Here is a 14697-nt window from a genome sequence, read left to right on the forward strand (position 1 = left end):
AGCAGATTACACAGAAAGGAGACACCTAGTGGCCGGCACTATGGAGTGTGATTTTTTTGGAGAACTATACAATACTAGATGGTGGCCCAATTCTAACGCATCGGGTATTCTATGCATGTCCACGTAGTATATTGCCCAGCCACGTAGTATATTGCCCAGCCACGTAGTATATTGCCCAGCCACGTAGTACATTGCCCAGCCACGTAGTATATTGCCCAGCCACGCAGTATATTGCCCAGTGACGTAGTATTGCCCAGCTACGTAGTATATTGCCCAGCCACGTAGTATATTGGGCAGCCACGTAGTATATTGCCCAGTCACGTAGTATATTGCCCAGCCACGTAGTATATTGCCCAGCCACGTAGTATATTGCCTAGCCCATGTAGTATACAGCACAGAGCCACGCAGTATATTGCACAGCCCACAAAGTATATTGCCCAGCCCATGTAGTATATTGCCCAGTCATGTAGTATACTGCTCAGTCACGTAGTATATAGCCCAGCCACGTAGTATATAGCCCAGCCACGTAGTACATTGCCTAGCCCATGTAGTATACAGCACAGAGCCACACAGTATATTGCACAGCCACGTAGTATGTATATTGCCCAGCCCACATAGTATATTGCCCAGTCATGTAGTATACTGCTCAGTCACGTAGTATATAGCCCAGCCACGTAGTATATTGCCCAGCCACGTAGTATATTGCCTAGCCCATGTAGTATACAGCACAGAGCCACACAGTATATTGCACAGCTACGTAGTATGTATATTGCCCAGCCCACGAAGTATATTGCCCAGTTATGTAGTATACTGCTCAGTCACGTAGTATATAGCCCAGCCACGTAGTATATTGCCCAGCCACGTAGTATATTGCCTAGCCCATGTAGTATACAGCACAGAGCCACAGTATATTGCACAGCCACGTAGTATGTATATTGCACAGCCCACGTAGTATATTGCCCAGTCATGTAGTATACTGCTCAGTCACGTAGTATATAGCCCAGCCACGTAGTATATTGCCCAGCCACGTAGTATATTGCCTAGCCTATGTAGTATACAGCACAGAGCCACACAGTATATTGCACAGCTACGTAGTATGTATATTGCCCAGCCCACGTAGTATATTGCCCAGTTATGTAGTATACTGCTCAGTCACGTAGTATATAGCCCAGCCACGTAGTATATTGCCCAGCCACGTAGTATATTGCCCAGCCCACGTAGTATATTGCCCAGTCATGTAGTATACTGCTCAGTCACGTAGTATATTGCCCAGCCCATGTACGAAGTATATAGCAGCCACGTAGTATATAACATTGCCCACGCAGTATATAGCAGCCACGTAATATATAGCACAGCCCACGCAGTACACAGCCCACATAGTATATAACACTGCCTATGTAGTACATAGCAGCCACGCGGTATCTAACAGCCCACGTAGTATACAGCAGTGTGGGCACCATATCCCTGTTAAAAAAATTAAAATAAAGTATAGTTATATACTCACCCGCCGGGATCCACCGAAGCTCCGCCGAGCTGCTCGCGCCGGCCGCCATCTTCTGTTCCCAGGATGCATTGCGAAATTACCCAGATGACTTAGCGGTCTCACGAGACCGCTAAGTCTTCTGGGTAATTTCGCAAGGCATCGCCGGGAACAGAAGATGGTGGCCGGCGTGAGCAGCTCGGCGGACTACGGAGGGTGAGTATAGCAGGTTTTTTGTTTTTTTTTAATTATTTTTAACATTACATTTTTTACTACTGATGCCGCATAGGCAGCCTCAATAGTAAAAAGTTGGGGACACACAGGATTAATAGCGGCGGTAACGGAGTGCGTTACCCGCGGCATAACGCGGTCCGTTACCACCGGCATTAACCCTGTGTGAGCGGTGACTGGAGGGGAGTATGGAGCGGGCGCCGGGCACTGACTGCGGGGAGTAAGGAGCGGCCATTTTGCCGCCGGACTGTGCCCGTCGCTGATTGGTCATGGCTGTTTTGCCGCGACTAATCAGCGACTTGGATTCCATGACAGACAGAGGCCGCGACCAATGAATATCCGTGACAGACAGACAGACAGACGGAAGTGACCCTTAGACAATTATATAGTAGATAATTTATATATAAGGCGATTTTGATGGTCTATTCATTATCACACGAGGTCCCGTTGTGTGAGGGATTATCGGAATATCTTTGTTGGATACTGAACGGGAATGTCAAGACCCATATTTACTGCATCTCATGGTGGCAGCTACATGGAAAGCTTTTCTTTTCTTTACTGGGGGATAAGTTGTTTGGAGCTGATAAACAATAAAAGGCTTTTTTTATTTTACTTCAATGCATGTATTTTGGGTGAAAAATTATTTTTGCAATTGGGTTCCATTAAACCTTTTTTACTATTTGTGTTTTTCAGACTTTGTTTTCCTGCACATTCGCCTCTGATGTGGTCTGTGGTTAAAAATGAGAGGAGACGAGCTCAGAAAAGACAGAGAAGAGAGTTACAAACACTCCGTCAGGCCATCCTAGTGAGCTCACTGATGGATTCTAAGATAACGCATTCTGCAGCCAGCAATAGGCAGTGTAGCACAGAGGCTGCAGACGGAGAACGGTGCAACATTTTAAATTTAACCCAATTGAAAAAATTATTTTTAGCTCAAAATACGTGGACTTAAGAAAATTAAAAAAAAGTCCATTCTAGCCTGCAGCTCCCACGTAAACTTATGCGGAGCATATACACTGCAGAAAGAAAAAGGAGAGCTGCAGTGTAAAGCATGGCAGGTGGACAATCAATCTGTAGAAGATTATCTAAGCATTTCTGATCATTATTTAGCCTCAAAAATTAATATCCAATGAGATACATAATATAACACTTTTTCTTTGATTTAATTTTAATTTATGTTTTCTTTAAAGTATATTTAGCGATTTTTTATTTTTTTTTGCGCTTCACATGACTCTTAACAGAATCAGAAGACGGGGTGTCAGACAAGGTCGCATAGCCATAAAAAGATGATGCTGATCAGAAAAATGTAAATGAACCTTTTCATCCAGCAGGTGGCACCAGACACACAGCAAATCAATAGAGCAGGGAGGCTTAGTCTATAGATCTGCACTTAAAGGGGTATTGAAAACATATAGGGATGGCATAGTGTTAGCATCCTGATAGATCGGACTCCCACCAGTTCTAGAAATCAGGAGGACACAGGGCTGGATTACACCTTCATAGATCAATCCTGCACATTGATGCTCCAAAACGACATCTGTCCCTTATGGCTCATGATGGGTGGGGTCTCCAAACCAATCACAATGCCATGGCTTATCTTAGTCAGGGGTCCTCCGAGGCTATATATGAACAGTGGTAGGTCAGAACGGGTATGAAAATGCCCCCCATTCACTGACAGTGGTGGGAAATTGTAACACAAATGACATTGGAAATTTGCAGAATTGTAATGCTGCTATCGGCCGCGCTTTCCATGGATGTGACGTCCATAGGAGTAAATGTGCCGGTAGCATTGTTACAGGGGGATAATTATACTCATTATGGTTATTACAGTACTAAGCTATAGAAAATAATACCGGCCCGGTGAAGAATGAGCGCTACGCTCTCGGATTTATGGAATTATCGTCCTGCTCGGCCACGACTCGTGGAATTTTCTATGTTATGGGAAGAAAATGTGCAAATAATATAGGCGTTTAGGTCTCGGTAGGCGAGCCGTGCACATCTCAGACTGTCGAGAGCTCGGAACAAAGGCGGCCATGATATCGCTAATTATATGGTAACTGGGCCACATGGGCAGACTGGGAAGAAAGTGAGAACCACAGGATGGACGATCAGACGACTTCCATATACCCGACATATACCTGTTCAGGATCACCTCCCGCTCTGGAGGACCCGACCTGCATTGCACAGACCAGTGATATGAATGGACGCTGTAATACCTCATTTCTCCTGTGGGGTTGCTGTGGGGAAACTAAACACTTAGTTGATGATGATCTCACGAAATCTCAGCCTACCATTACAATACCCTTCATATTTGCTCTTGGGGTTTGTCCACCTATTAACCCTTTTGGCATTGTATTATACACATAACACAGAGAAAATTAAAACTTAAAGGGGTTGGCCACTTGAGAATGTCATGAACGGATGTGTACTGGAAGGGAAAGACCCCAACGATCCTCATTTTATACCACCGTTCAATGGTGTCATCGTAAAAAAAGCACCAGTGGCTCGTTCTCAAGATGGCGGCAGTCAACTGATTTACCAATAAGACCACCTGCGTCCTCTTCTGTGTCCCCTCTGAAAGAGTAACGTCCCGTATCGGCAATTACAGGAGTATTACAGGTGAGCAGGTACGCACCGGCTGATCCGCAGTCGCAGCACGCCTCGTTTCCCGCCGTCTTCTGCACGTCCTCGATGATGGCCTTGCTCAGGTCCTCCAGGCTGCTCTCTCCAGTGCTCTGACCGTCATGGAAGGCCATGTTCAACGCCTCCTCTTTGCTGTTTGTTAGAACTGATATCCAGCTGATAAATAGAAGAAAAATAAATGTGGGAACAAGGTGTTTTGTTAACAAACAAAAAAATATGAGCACTGCAGACAATCAGCAAACAGCTGATCGGCTGCAGCGCTTCCATGGCACAGCAATGTCATGTGATTGTCAGACCTGGAGCAGACATTTGCGCGACCTCACGGTGGGACGAGGGTATACGGGCTTTTTATTTTCTAATGAGAACTAAGGAGGGGTTGTCCAAGGCTTCGAAGTTGGTTCCTAGGAGAAGTCATGTCAGATCTGTGGGGGTCCGACATCCCGCTAACTGCAGCCCCCGCTCCACTGGATATAGTCGCGGCAGCACAGCACCATACATTGTGTAGTGGCTGCTCTTGGGTACTGCAGTTCAGCTCCCATTCACTTCACTGGGAACGGACTGCAGTATCCAAGGATGACTGAGCAGCGTACGGACCTGTGCCGCCCCAACTATATACACTGTCGCGGGAGCTGCAATCAGCGGGATGTCAGACCCCCACAGATCTGATATTTATGACTTTTCCTAGAGCCCAATTACCAAGTCCTGGACACTCCTTTAATCCTTTTACAATGAAAGTTTCTCCAATTTCTAGATTATTATTTTTTCGCTACAAAAGAGCATCAAGAGAACCAGCAAATAAAGGGGCCCACCTGGTGTAAAGACTGAGGGGCAGGAGATGACGCTGAGGCTACAAGAGCTCCGAAGAGAATCCCTGCTCTAGACATCACTCAGGCCGTCCCTTTAAGTGCAAGGAGTCTTCATCAACCCCCATAAGTGTCCTCAGCGCGGTGAGGGAGGTGGGAGCATGATCTATCACCCCCACGATGCAGCTGGAGCTCCTACACTGACCCCAGACGTAGATCTGTAGAGGACTGAGACAGAAATGCAGAACCTCGGGGGCCACGGGGACAGATCCAGGTCCTGCTCTGCGCTCAGCACTGCACTAAGTATCGAAAAACGTCCAATAGGAAAGAAACTTACGCGATATAATCCTGCTCATCTTCAGCCTGAAAGTGGTAGGTTCTGTTATCTGAGAGGTAAAGGAAGGAGGATTACTGACATCATCATCATCACCACCATCATCATCACCACCATCAGCTACATCTAGAGGATAATCAGCATGTACTGTGCTACCATTACACAGGAGGGGCACGACGTAGTGATGGTGTACACAGTGGCCAGCAGAATAGTGAGTGCAGCTCTGGAGTATAATACAGGCTGTAACTCAGGATCAGTAATGTAATGTATGTACACAGTGGCCAGCAGAATAGTGAGTGCAGCTCTGGAGTATAATACAGGCTGTAACTCAGGATCAGTAATGTAATGTATGTACAGAGTGACTGCACCAGCAGAATAGTGAGTGCAGCTCTGGGGTATAATACAGGCTGTAACTCAGGATCAGTAATGTAATGTATGTACAGAGTGACTGCACCAGCAGAATAGTGAGTGCAGCTCTGGGGTATAATACAGGAGGTAACTCCGGATCAGTAATGTAATGTATGTACACAGTCACTGCACCAGCAGAATAGTGAGTGCAGCTCTGGGGTATAATACAGGATGTAACCTAGGATCAGTAATGTAATGTATGTACACAGTGACTGCACCAGCAGAATAGTGAGTGCAGCTCTGGAGTATAATACAGGAGGTAACTCAGGATCAGTAATGTAATGTATGTACACAGTGACTGCGCCAGCAGAATAGTGAGTGCAGCTCTGGAGTATAATACAGGATGTAACTCAGGATCAGTGCAGGGTCAGTAATATTATATATGTTACAGCTATTCCTCTTTTTCTGTCTATTCTATATTCACCGCTTACTTATGAAATGTAGACCATAGTGCAGAGAGTGAACATACGTGATATCAGGTCGAAGCATTTCTTCTCATCGGCGTTGGGTTTCACTTGGCAGGTGAGCAGGTTCAGTTTTGCAGGTGGCCTGTTGGACTGGAATAATGAATAGGTATCAAACAATGAGCCGACATTAAAGTGCGCTGCTGGGAGATCGGGGAGGCAGAGACTGGATAGTAAGGACACTCATTACCAAAATGTCTCAAACGATCAGAAATGTCAGATAAAAATGCAATTGTACGGAGTACAGAACCAGTGTAACCAGTTCAGGACTAGGACACTTTCCCTGTAAACAACGAAGCATATTTTAAATTTTTCAGTTCACACCAGTTTGAAAGTGATCCCAGACTTTCTGGTTATGTTATACATGAAGTTTTAATTTGATGCCATTTTTAATTTTGTATTTTTTGATGCCATCACGGGAAAAAATACATAAAAAAGTGAGTTTCAATTAATTGTGAGCGCAGCTCTGCAGCGCCATATTCGCTGTATTGCACAATTCGTACAGGATAAATCAAGTAAAGTAATTACAATCTGTATTAACTTGCTTTACTTAATTCCTACAGTTTTGCTTCCTATTATGAGGGGGCAGCGCATTATGGGGGCTCAGATAACGAGTACTTTGTTCGGTTGGGCTTATGGGGAACCGTACCTTAAGAACGTGCAAAAGCCATGGAAAAAAAAATCAAGAGTTAATAGCTGGCATTGCAGAAAACAGCTTCTCTAACACATTGTTTCCCATGTAGAGCAAAATAGTAACAGAAGATGGGGAGGAGGGGGAGATGAAGCTTCACGCAAGGGGAGGAGCAACAGCACACTGAAGCCATCTGATTGGCCAGAACACAGCTGTGACATCACACCAGGGAAAGCCCATTCAGCAAGTAAAGAGAGATCAGCAGGTAGAAGGAAAAACTGATGGAACCCAAGATCGGTACAAGATGAGGAAAGCAAAGTCATCACATAGTAACTCCATATTAGATGTGGATTAAGTTTCATAAAAAATGGAGCCACATTGTAAGTCTGGTGCAGGATCGGTCGTCTCACCATGTGCTACCTAATAAAGCTAACCTCACTGTTTGCTTTGTGGAAAGTGATCCGTGTAGTGACAGTCGTTACAAGTCTTTCCTGAATAGACGCCATAGCACAGGGTTCATCTGTTCAGAACAATGGCAGAGCAAATATTGACGCACCACCGGTAGTCCTGTAGTATTCACCCAGTATTATTTTATAAATCATCTATAATCCCCTCCATGGAGTAAAGGATTAGGAGCCATGATGTAACAACAGATTTCATCCCCGGAGGATAAAGATGACAGATAGATGAGGGACGTGGAGATATGTCCTGTGGTTACCCCAAGGTTTCTCGGCACAATGTATTAGTAGGAGCCTGGGCTCCGTGAAAAATCAAAGAAGACTTTAGTTACGTAGGAGAATAATTCGCTTCAATAAAACCTCGTGCCATATGTCTGTCAGCACGGACTTTGTGATACATTAGTGGAACCAGTGTAAGAAATGTACGTAATGTACGAGACATTGAGCTGCTACATCGGAAAGTGAGGGTTTCAGCAAGCACAACCGCTCCAAACGCTCTCGATAGAGCAGCCTCGAATGGCACAATACAGCAAACATCACAAGAACCCCTACAGGTGCTACTGTTGCCTCAAAAATGTATCGCACAATGCTCTCCGCCAATGTACTGTCCAGTGGCCACCACTTATGTTCTGAAGAGTGGTCACCCCTGATGTTCCTCATAGTATCCATCAATGATGGACTGCATAGTGACCATGGCCAATGTTCCTCATAGAATCCATCATTGATTGACTGTATGGTGGCCATGGCTAATGTTCCTCATAGTACCCATCATTGATGGACTGTATGGTGGCCACCACTGATGTTCCTCATACAGTCATGGCCAAAAGTATTGACACCCCTGCAATTCTGTCATATAATACCCAAGTTTCTTCCTGAAAATGATTGCAAACACAAATTCTTTGGTATTATTATCTTCATTTAATTTGTCTTAAATGAAAAAACACAAAAGAGAATGAAGCAAAAAGCAAAACATTGATCATTTCACACAAAACTCCAAAAATGGGCCAGACAAAAGCATTGGCACCCTCAGCCTAATACTTGGTTGCACAACCTTTAGCCAAAATAACTGCGACCAACCGCTTCCGGTAACATCAATGAGTTTCTTACAATGCTCTGCTGGAATTTTAGACCATTCTTCTTTGGCAAACTGCTCCAGGTCCCTGATATTTGAAGGGTGCCTTCTCCAAACTGCCATTTTTAGATCTCTCCACAGGTGTTCTATGGGATTCAGGTCTGGACTCATTGCTGGCCACCTTAGAAGTCTCCAGTGCTTTCTCTCAAACCATTTTCTAGTGCTTTTTGAAGTGTGTTTTGGGTCATTGTCCTGCTGGAAGACCCATGACCTCTGAGGGAGACCCAGCTTTCTCACACTGGGCCCTACATTATGCTGCAAAATTTGTTGGTAGTCTTCAGACTTCATAATGCCATGCACACGGTCAAGCAGTCCAGTGCCAGAGGCAGCAAAGCAACCCCAAAACATCAGGGAACCTCTGCCATGTTTGACTGTAGGGACCGTGTTCTTTTCTTTGAATGCCTCTTTTTTTCTCCTGTAAACTCTATGTTGATGCCTTTGCCCAAAAAGCTCTACTTGTGTCTCATCTGACCAGAGAACATTCTTCCAAAACGTTTTAGGCTTTTTCAGTTAAGTTTTGGCAAACTCCAGCCTGGCTTTTTTATGTCTCGGGGTAAGAAGTGGGGTCTTCCTGGGTCTCCTACCATACAGTCCCTTTTCATTCAGACACCGACGGATAGTACGGGTTGACACTGTTGTACCCTCGGACTGCAGGGCAGCTTGAACTTGTTTGGATGTTAGTCAAGGTTCTTTATCCAACATCCGCATAATCTTGCGTTGAAATCTCTTGTCAATTTTTCTTTTCCGTCCACATCTAGGGAGGTTAGCCACAGTGCCATGGGCTTTACACTTCTTGATGACACTGCGCACGGTAGACACAGGAACATTCAGGTCTTTGGAGATGGACTTGTAGCCTTGAGATTGCTCATGCTTCCTCACAATTTGGTTTCTCAGATCCTCAGACAGTTCTTTGGTCTTCTTTCTTTTCTCCATGCTCAATGTGGTACACACAAGGACACAGGACAGAGGTTGAGTCAACTTTAATCCATGTCAACTGGCTGCAAGTGTGATTTAGTTATTGCCAACACCTGTTAGGTGCCACAGGTAAGTTACAGGTGCTGTTAATTACACTAATTACAGAAGCATCACATGAGTTTTCCAACAGTGCCAATACTTTTGTCCACCCAGTTGTTTATGTTTGGTGTGGAATTATATCCAATTTGGCTTTAGGACAATTCTTTTTGTGTTTTTTCATTTAAGACAAATTAAATGAAGATAATAATACCAAAGAATTTGTGTTTGCAATCATTTTCAGGAAGAAACTGAGTATTATCTGACAGAATTGCAGGGGTGTCAATACTTTTGGCCATGACTGTAGTACCCATCATTGATGGACTGTATGGTGGCCACCACGGATGTTCCTCATAGTACCCATCATTGATGGACTGCATGGTGGCCATGGCCAATGTTCCTCATAGTACCCATCATTGATGGACTGTATGGTGGCCACCACTGATGTTGCTCATAGTTCCCATCATTGATGGACTGTATGGTGGCCATGGCCAATGTTCCTCACTTATACCCATCACTGAATGACTGTATGGTGGCCACCACTGATGTTCCTCATAGTACCCATCATTGATGGACTGCATAGTGGTCATGGCCAATATTCCTCACAGTACACATCATTAATTGACTGCATGGTGGCCATGGCCAATGTTCCTCATAGTACCCATCACTGATGGACCGCATGGTGGCCACCTCTGATGTTTCTCATAGTGACCACCCCCAATGTACTGTATAATGATTACTGCTACAGATATCCCGTAGTGTACCCCAAGGAAGGTCCACATAACAAGGCCTGTTTTATCACCTAGTGCGGGGCTATGGTGGGCTCCCTACTAATTCACCAACACTGCCCTTATGTCATCCTGAAATGCACTGCAGCTTCACCACTTCAAGTGCCCCAGCCAGTCATTACTGTAAGGGAGCGGTCGCCCATGGTATGAACGGACAAGCAAAATTCTGGATACTGTTCAGTAAATGGGTCATTAGTAATAATATGGAGAGAGGACGGCAAGAAAATCAAAGGGAATAAAGTTGATTGTAATGTATTTCATATTACCATCTAGAGTGGCAGCTGTAAAGCGTCCTGCCCGCCTGTCATGGTTGGCAGAATACACGTGTGCCCAATGGTGGTGCATTCTATGAACATTAATTTGCTTTGTGCGGTGATCAGTAAAATGAACATCCAGCCAAGAATGAAAATATGACTCTCTATGTGCATTAAAAAAGCAATCCAGCAATATAATAAAATGGCAGGTCTGCACGTGAAGCAGCGCCACTCCTGTCCACAGGTTGTGTGTGGAACTGCAACTCAGTACAAATCACTCCAATGAAGCAAAGTTGCAGTACTAGACTCAACCTAGCAGCCATATTTTTACTCCTACGCATCAGGCGGTATGAACAGTCTTGTGAAGCGCAGCCATTAGTGCTCCAGACTTTTCTTCTAGCTAGTTTCTTTTCTGCCATATTACTTCTCTAGGAGCTCATGCCTGTCAGCCATCCAAGCTCAGAACATATAATCCTGCATGACTTTTGCTCTTTACTTCCTCTGTTAGCGCTCATTGTCAACCAATCAGTATCCAGTAACCCTCTGTTAGCGCTCATTGTCAACCAATCAGTATCCAGTAACCCTCTGTTAACGCTCATTGTCAACCAATCAGTATCCTGTAACCCTCTGTTAGCGCTCACTGTCAACCAATCAGTATCCAGTAACCCTCTGTTAACGCTCATTGTCAACCAATAAGTATCCTGTAACCCTCTGTTAGCGCTCACTGTCAACCAATCAGTGTCTGGTAACCCTCAGTTAGCGCTCATTGTCAACCAATCAGTATCCTGTAACCCTCTGTTAGCGCTCACTGTCAACCAATCAGTGTCTGGTAACCCTCAGTTAGCGCTCATTGTCAACCAATCAGTATCCAGTAACCCTTTGTTAGCGCTCATTGTCAACCAATCGGTATCCAGTAACCCTCTGTTAGCGCTCACTGCCAACCAATCAGTATCCAGTAACCCTCTGTTAGTACTCACTGTCAACCAATCAGTATCCAGTAACCCCTTTGTTAGCGCTCATTGACAACCAATCAGTGTTCGGTAACTTTGTGTCACTCATTTCTCGCACTATGCCAAGCTAGGCCTGCCTACATTATGCCGGCCGCTGTAAAGCTCAATGTTCCAGATATCGTAGAACTACAAATACTAGCACGCTACACTAGTCTAACTTTCTTGACATGCTGGGACTTGTAGTTGAAGTAATAATAGTTTGAGGAGAATTGTGGGACTTTTTTCAAGTGTTTGATTTCTTCACTACTTTTAAGACCTCAGCTTGCTCGTTGGAACCTTCCTAGAAACTGAAATCTCACCCTTCCCGACTTACATAGATGCAGACTCGTCCCAACACACAACTCCGCTACATTTATATTTAGAGTTTCTAAATGTTTACATTCACTGACAGCAAGCAGTGACAATGAAAAGGAACACACAACGGTATTAGAAAGTTTTAGAGCTTTCATTGTACATTGGACGAGCCAGTTTCTTATGTTCTACTTGGGCATATGGTCACCCTACACAGAGGTCCCACACTTATGAGGATTGACAACACATTCTCAATAGGACTGAGATCTGGGGAGTGTCCTGGCCATGGACCCAAAATGTCAATATTTGGTTCACCGAGCCACTTAGTGGTCTCCATCATGTTGGACAAAGCATCAGCACCACACATTGCTCCTGGATCATGGGAGAAGTTGCTCTTGGAGGAGGTGTAGATCCAGTTCTTTATTCATGGCTGTGTTTTTATACAAAATTATAAGTGAGCCCCTCCATGGATGAGAAGCCCCCATACATGAATGGCCTCAGGAGGCTTTACTACTGGCAGACACGGGATTCATGGTAGCGCCACTTTTTCTTCTCTGGAAATCACTCTTCAAGTCTGAAGGGGGCTTCATCAGAGAAAATAACGTTACCCCGCCCTCTGTAGTCCGAACCCTGTACTTCTTGCACAATGTCAATCTGTTCTTGATCTTTTCCTTGCAGAGAAGTTGATTTTTTTGCTGTTCCTGTCACCAGGATCTCTTAAAGGCTCTGCCTCACTGTACATGTAGATGTCCTGACGCCTGCCTGCTGCCATCTCTGAGCAAGCTCTGCACTGGTGTTGAACCGATCCCGTAGCTGAATTTTCTTATAGATGGTACTAGCTGGACTTTTTTGGGTGCCATGAAGCCTTCTTCACAGCAACTGAACCTCTTTCTTTTAAGATCTTGATGATCTGATAAACGGTTAATTTAGGGACAATCTTACAAGCAGCAATGTCCTTGACTGTAAAGCCCTATTTGATGCAAAACCATGGTTAACAGAAAATACAATAATTTCCATCAACCAATCTGAATTATAAGAGCAACCACATGATACAGTGACATCAGCTACCTTGTCCTTATTAACACTTTCTCCTAAACCAACTACAAGATCACTTACATGATTTCCGCTGGTCATTTTGTGGCAGGACTGAAATTCAGTGAAAATGTTTTTCTTTTATCGCGACTGAACTAAGATTCATGGCAAGGAATTAATGCTATTTTTTAGTAATTTATCTGATCACTCTTCATAACAATCAAGGCTTAAAGCAAATTGCAGGTATGTAAACAGAAGCAGTGAACTTTGTGTCAGTCTCAGAACTTTTGACCACGACTGTACTCCACTGATGTCCACTCACTAGAATGGCAGGTGCATACCGTACACATATTTGCAGGATCTGCTTGATCGGCTGAATGCAGGGAAAACTGTAAGAAAAGACCCCTTGAAATGTAATTTCTATGATAAGATTTGTTATACGGGCTAGGGCAGTGTTCTGAACCAGGCGATATTGCCTCGGTGGTAACCAGTCAGGTGCCAGGTCCTCATTTAAATCGGTGGAAAAACAAAATCAGAGCTCCGGCCATTCCCTTCATTGTGTAATACGGCCCATTATCCCGGCGTGTAGTTAATGCATAATTAAAGGTAAGCATCGGACGGCGCAACGTGTGATTAGCGAGAAAAACAAAAAATGTGGTGTAAAAAGTCAAAGAGTAAACGACAAGGCGGTAAAGTCCATCTGTGGCCACCGTGAACCATTGCGAGGGTCCCATTACGGCCCCCTCCTCTTACTGAGAACAAGTCACAGGACGACAATTAACCAGTACGGCACTAATTAACCAAGAGTGGGAGGAAATCCTCAAAAAACAGGCGAAAAGCAGAAAAACGCCCAAGCAAATATGTAAATTCTTGGCCGGATTTTGAATACATAGCCCCCAATGGTTAACGTGGGGGTATACTTACTATATAGGTAGGATAGGTGATGGACTCATGGAAAAAGGGGTCCACACCTCATGTTGGAGTACGCCTAACAGAACAATTTTATCAAACATCCACAGGACTATAATCCCTACGAGGGATTGAATGTGGAAAGGGAACAAAAACTAGCCAAGCTGTCCTTTGGCAATAATGGTGCATGTTATTACCCATGAATGTGAACGGTTACGGTTTTGTGTACAATCGCATCAATTTATTTTTTCCTTCATTTACTAGCTAATAGCAAAGTGCAACTTTCTAGATGGCCGTCATTAAAATGTTCAGCCATTTTGCTGCTGAAGAGTGAGAGAATGAAATAAGAGCAGGATAGAAGCTGTACTGACATACGAGCTAATGCAGACAGCAGCACTCTGGGTACACACAGAGCTCACATCCAGCCTATATTACAGGGAGAGGCACTCAGACCTCACACATAGCCTATACTATGGAGAGACAATCAGACCTCACATCCAGCCCATATTATGGAGACATGCACTCAAACATCACATTAAGCCTATATTCCAGTGAGAGGCACTCAGTCCTCACACCTTGCCTATATTACAGGGAGAAGCACTCAGATCTTAAATACGGCCTATATTATAGGGAGAGGCACTATGAACTCATATCCAGACTGCATTATAGGAAGAGGCACTCACATCCAGCCTATATTACCGAGAGAGACAATCGGTCCTCAAATCCAGCCTATATTACTGGGAGAGACACTTCTACAAGAGAAAAAGTTGAAATTTGGATAAGACTGTAAATTGCAATATAGGTGGTCTGAAAATGAA

At 44.4% G+C, this 14697-nt stretch overlaps 1 protein-coding gene across 3 annotated transcripts in view; it reads right to left on the minus strand.

The window, feature by feature from the left end:
• The window catches only part of ASAP1 (ArfGAP with SH3 domain, ankyrin repeat and PH domain 1), a 220630-nt gene that overhangs the window by 22977 nt on the left and 182956 nt on the right, over positions 1-14697 (minus strand). For all 3 annotated transcript variants that reach the window (XM_077271238.1, XM_077271236.1, XM_077271237.1), the window contains 3 exons: positions 6369-6456; positions 5495-5543; positions 4347-4510 (listed from right to left, as the gene is read on the minus strand). In XM_077271238.1, coding sequence (XP_077127353.1) covers positions 4347-4510; positions 5495-5543; positions 6369-6456 — 301 coding nt within the window. The remainder of the gene's footprint in view (positions 1-4346; positions 4511-5494; positions 5544-6368; positions 6457-14697) is intronic.

This window comes from Ranitomeya variabilis, chromosome 6 (genome assembly GCF_051348905.1).
Source record: "Ranitomeya variabilis isolate aRanVar5 chromosome 6, aRanVar5.hap1, whole genome shotgun sequence".
Taxonomy (NCBI): Eukaryota; Metazoa; Chordata; class Amphibia; order Anura; family Dendrobatidae; genus Ranitomeya; species Ranitomeya variabilis.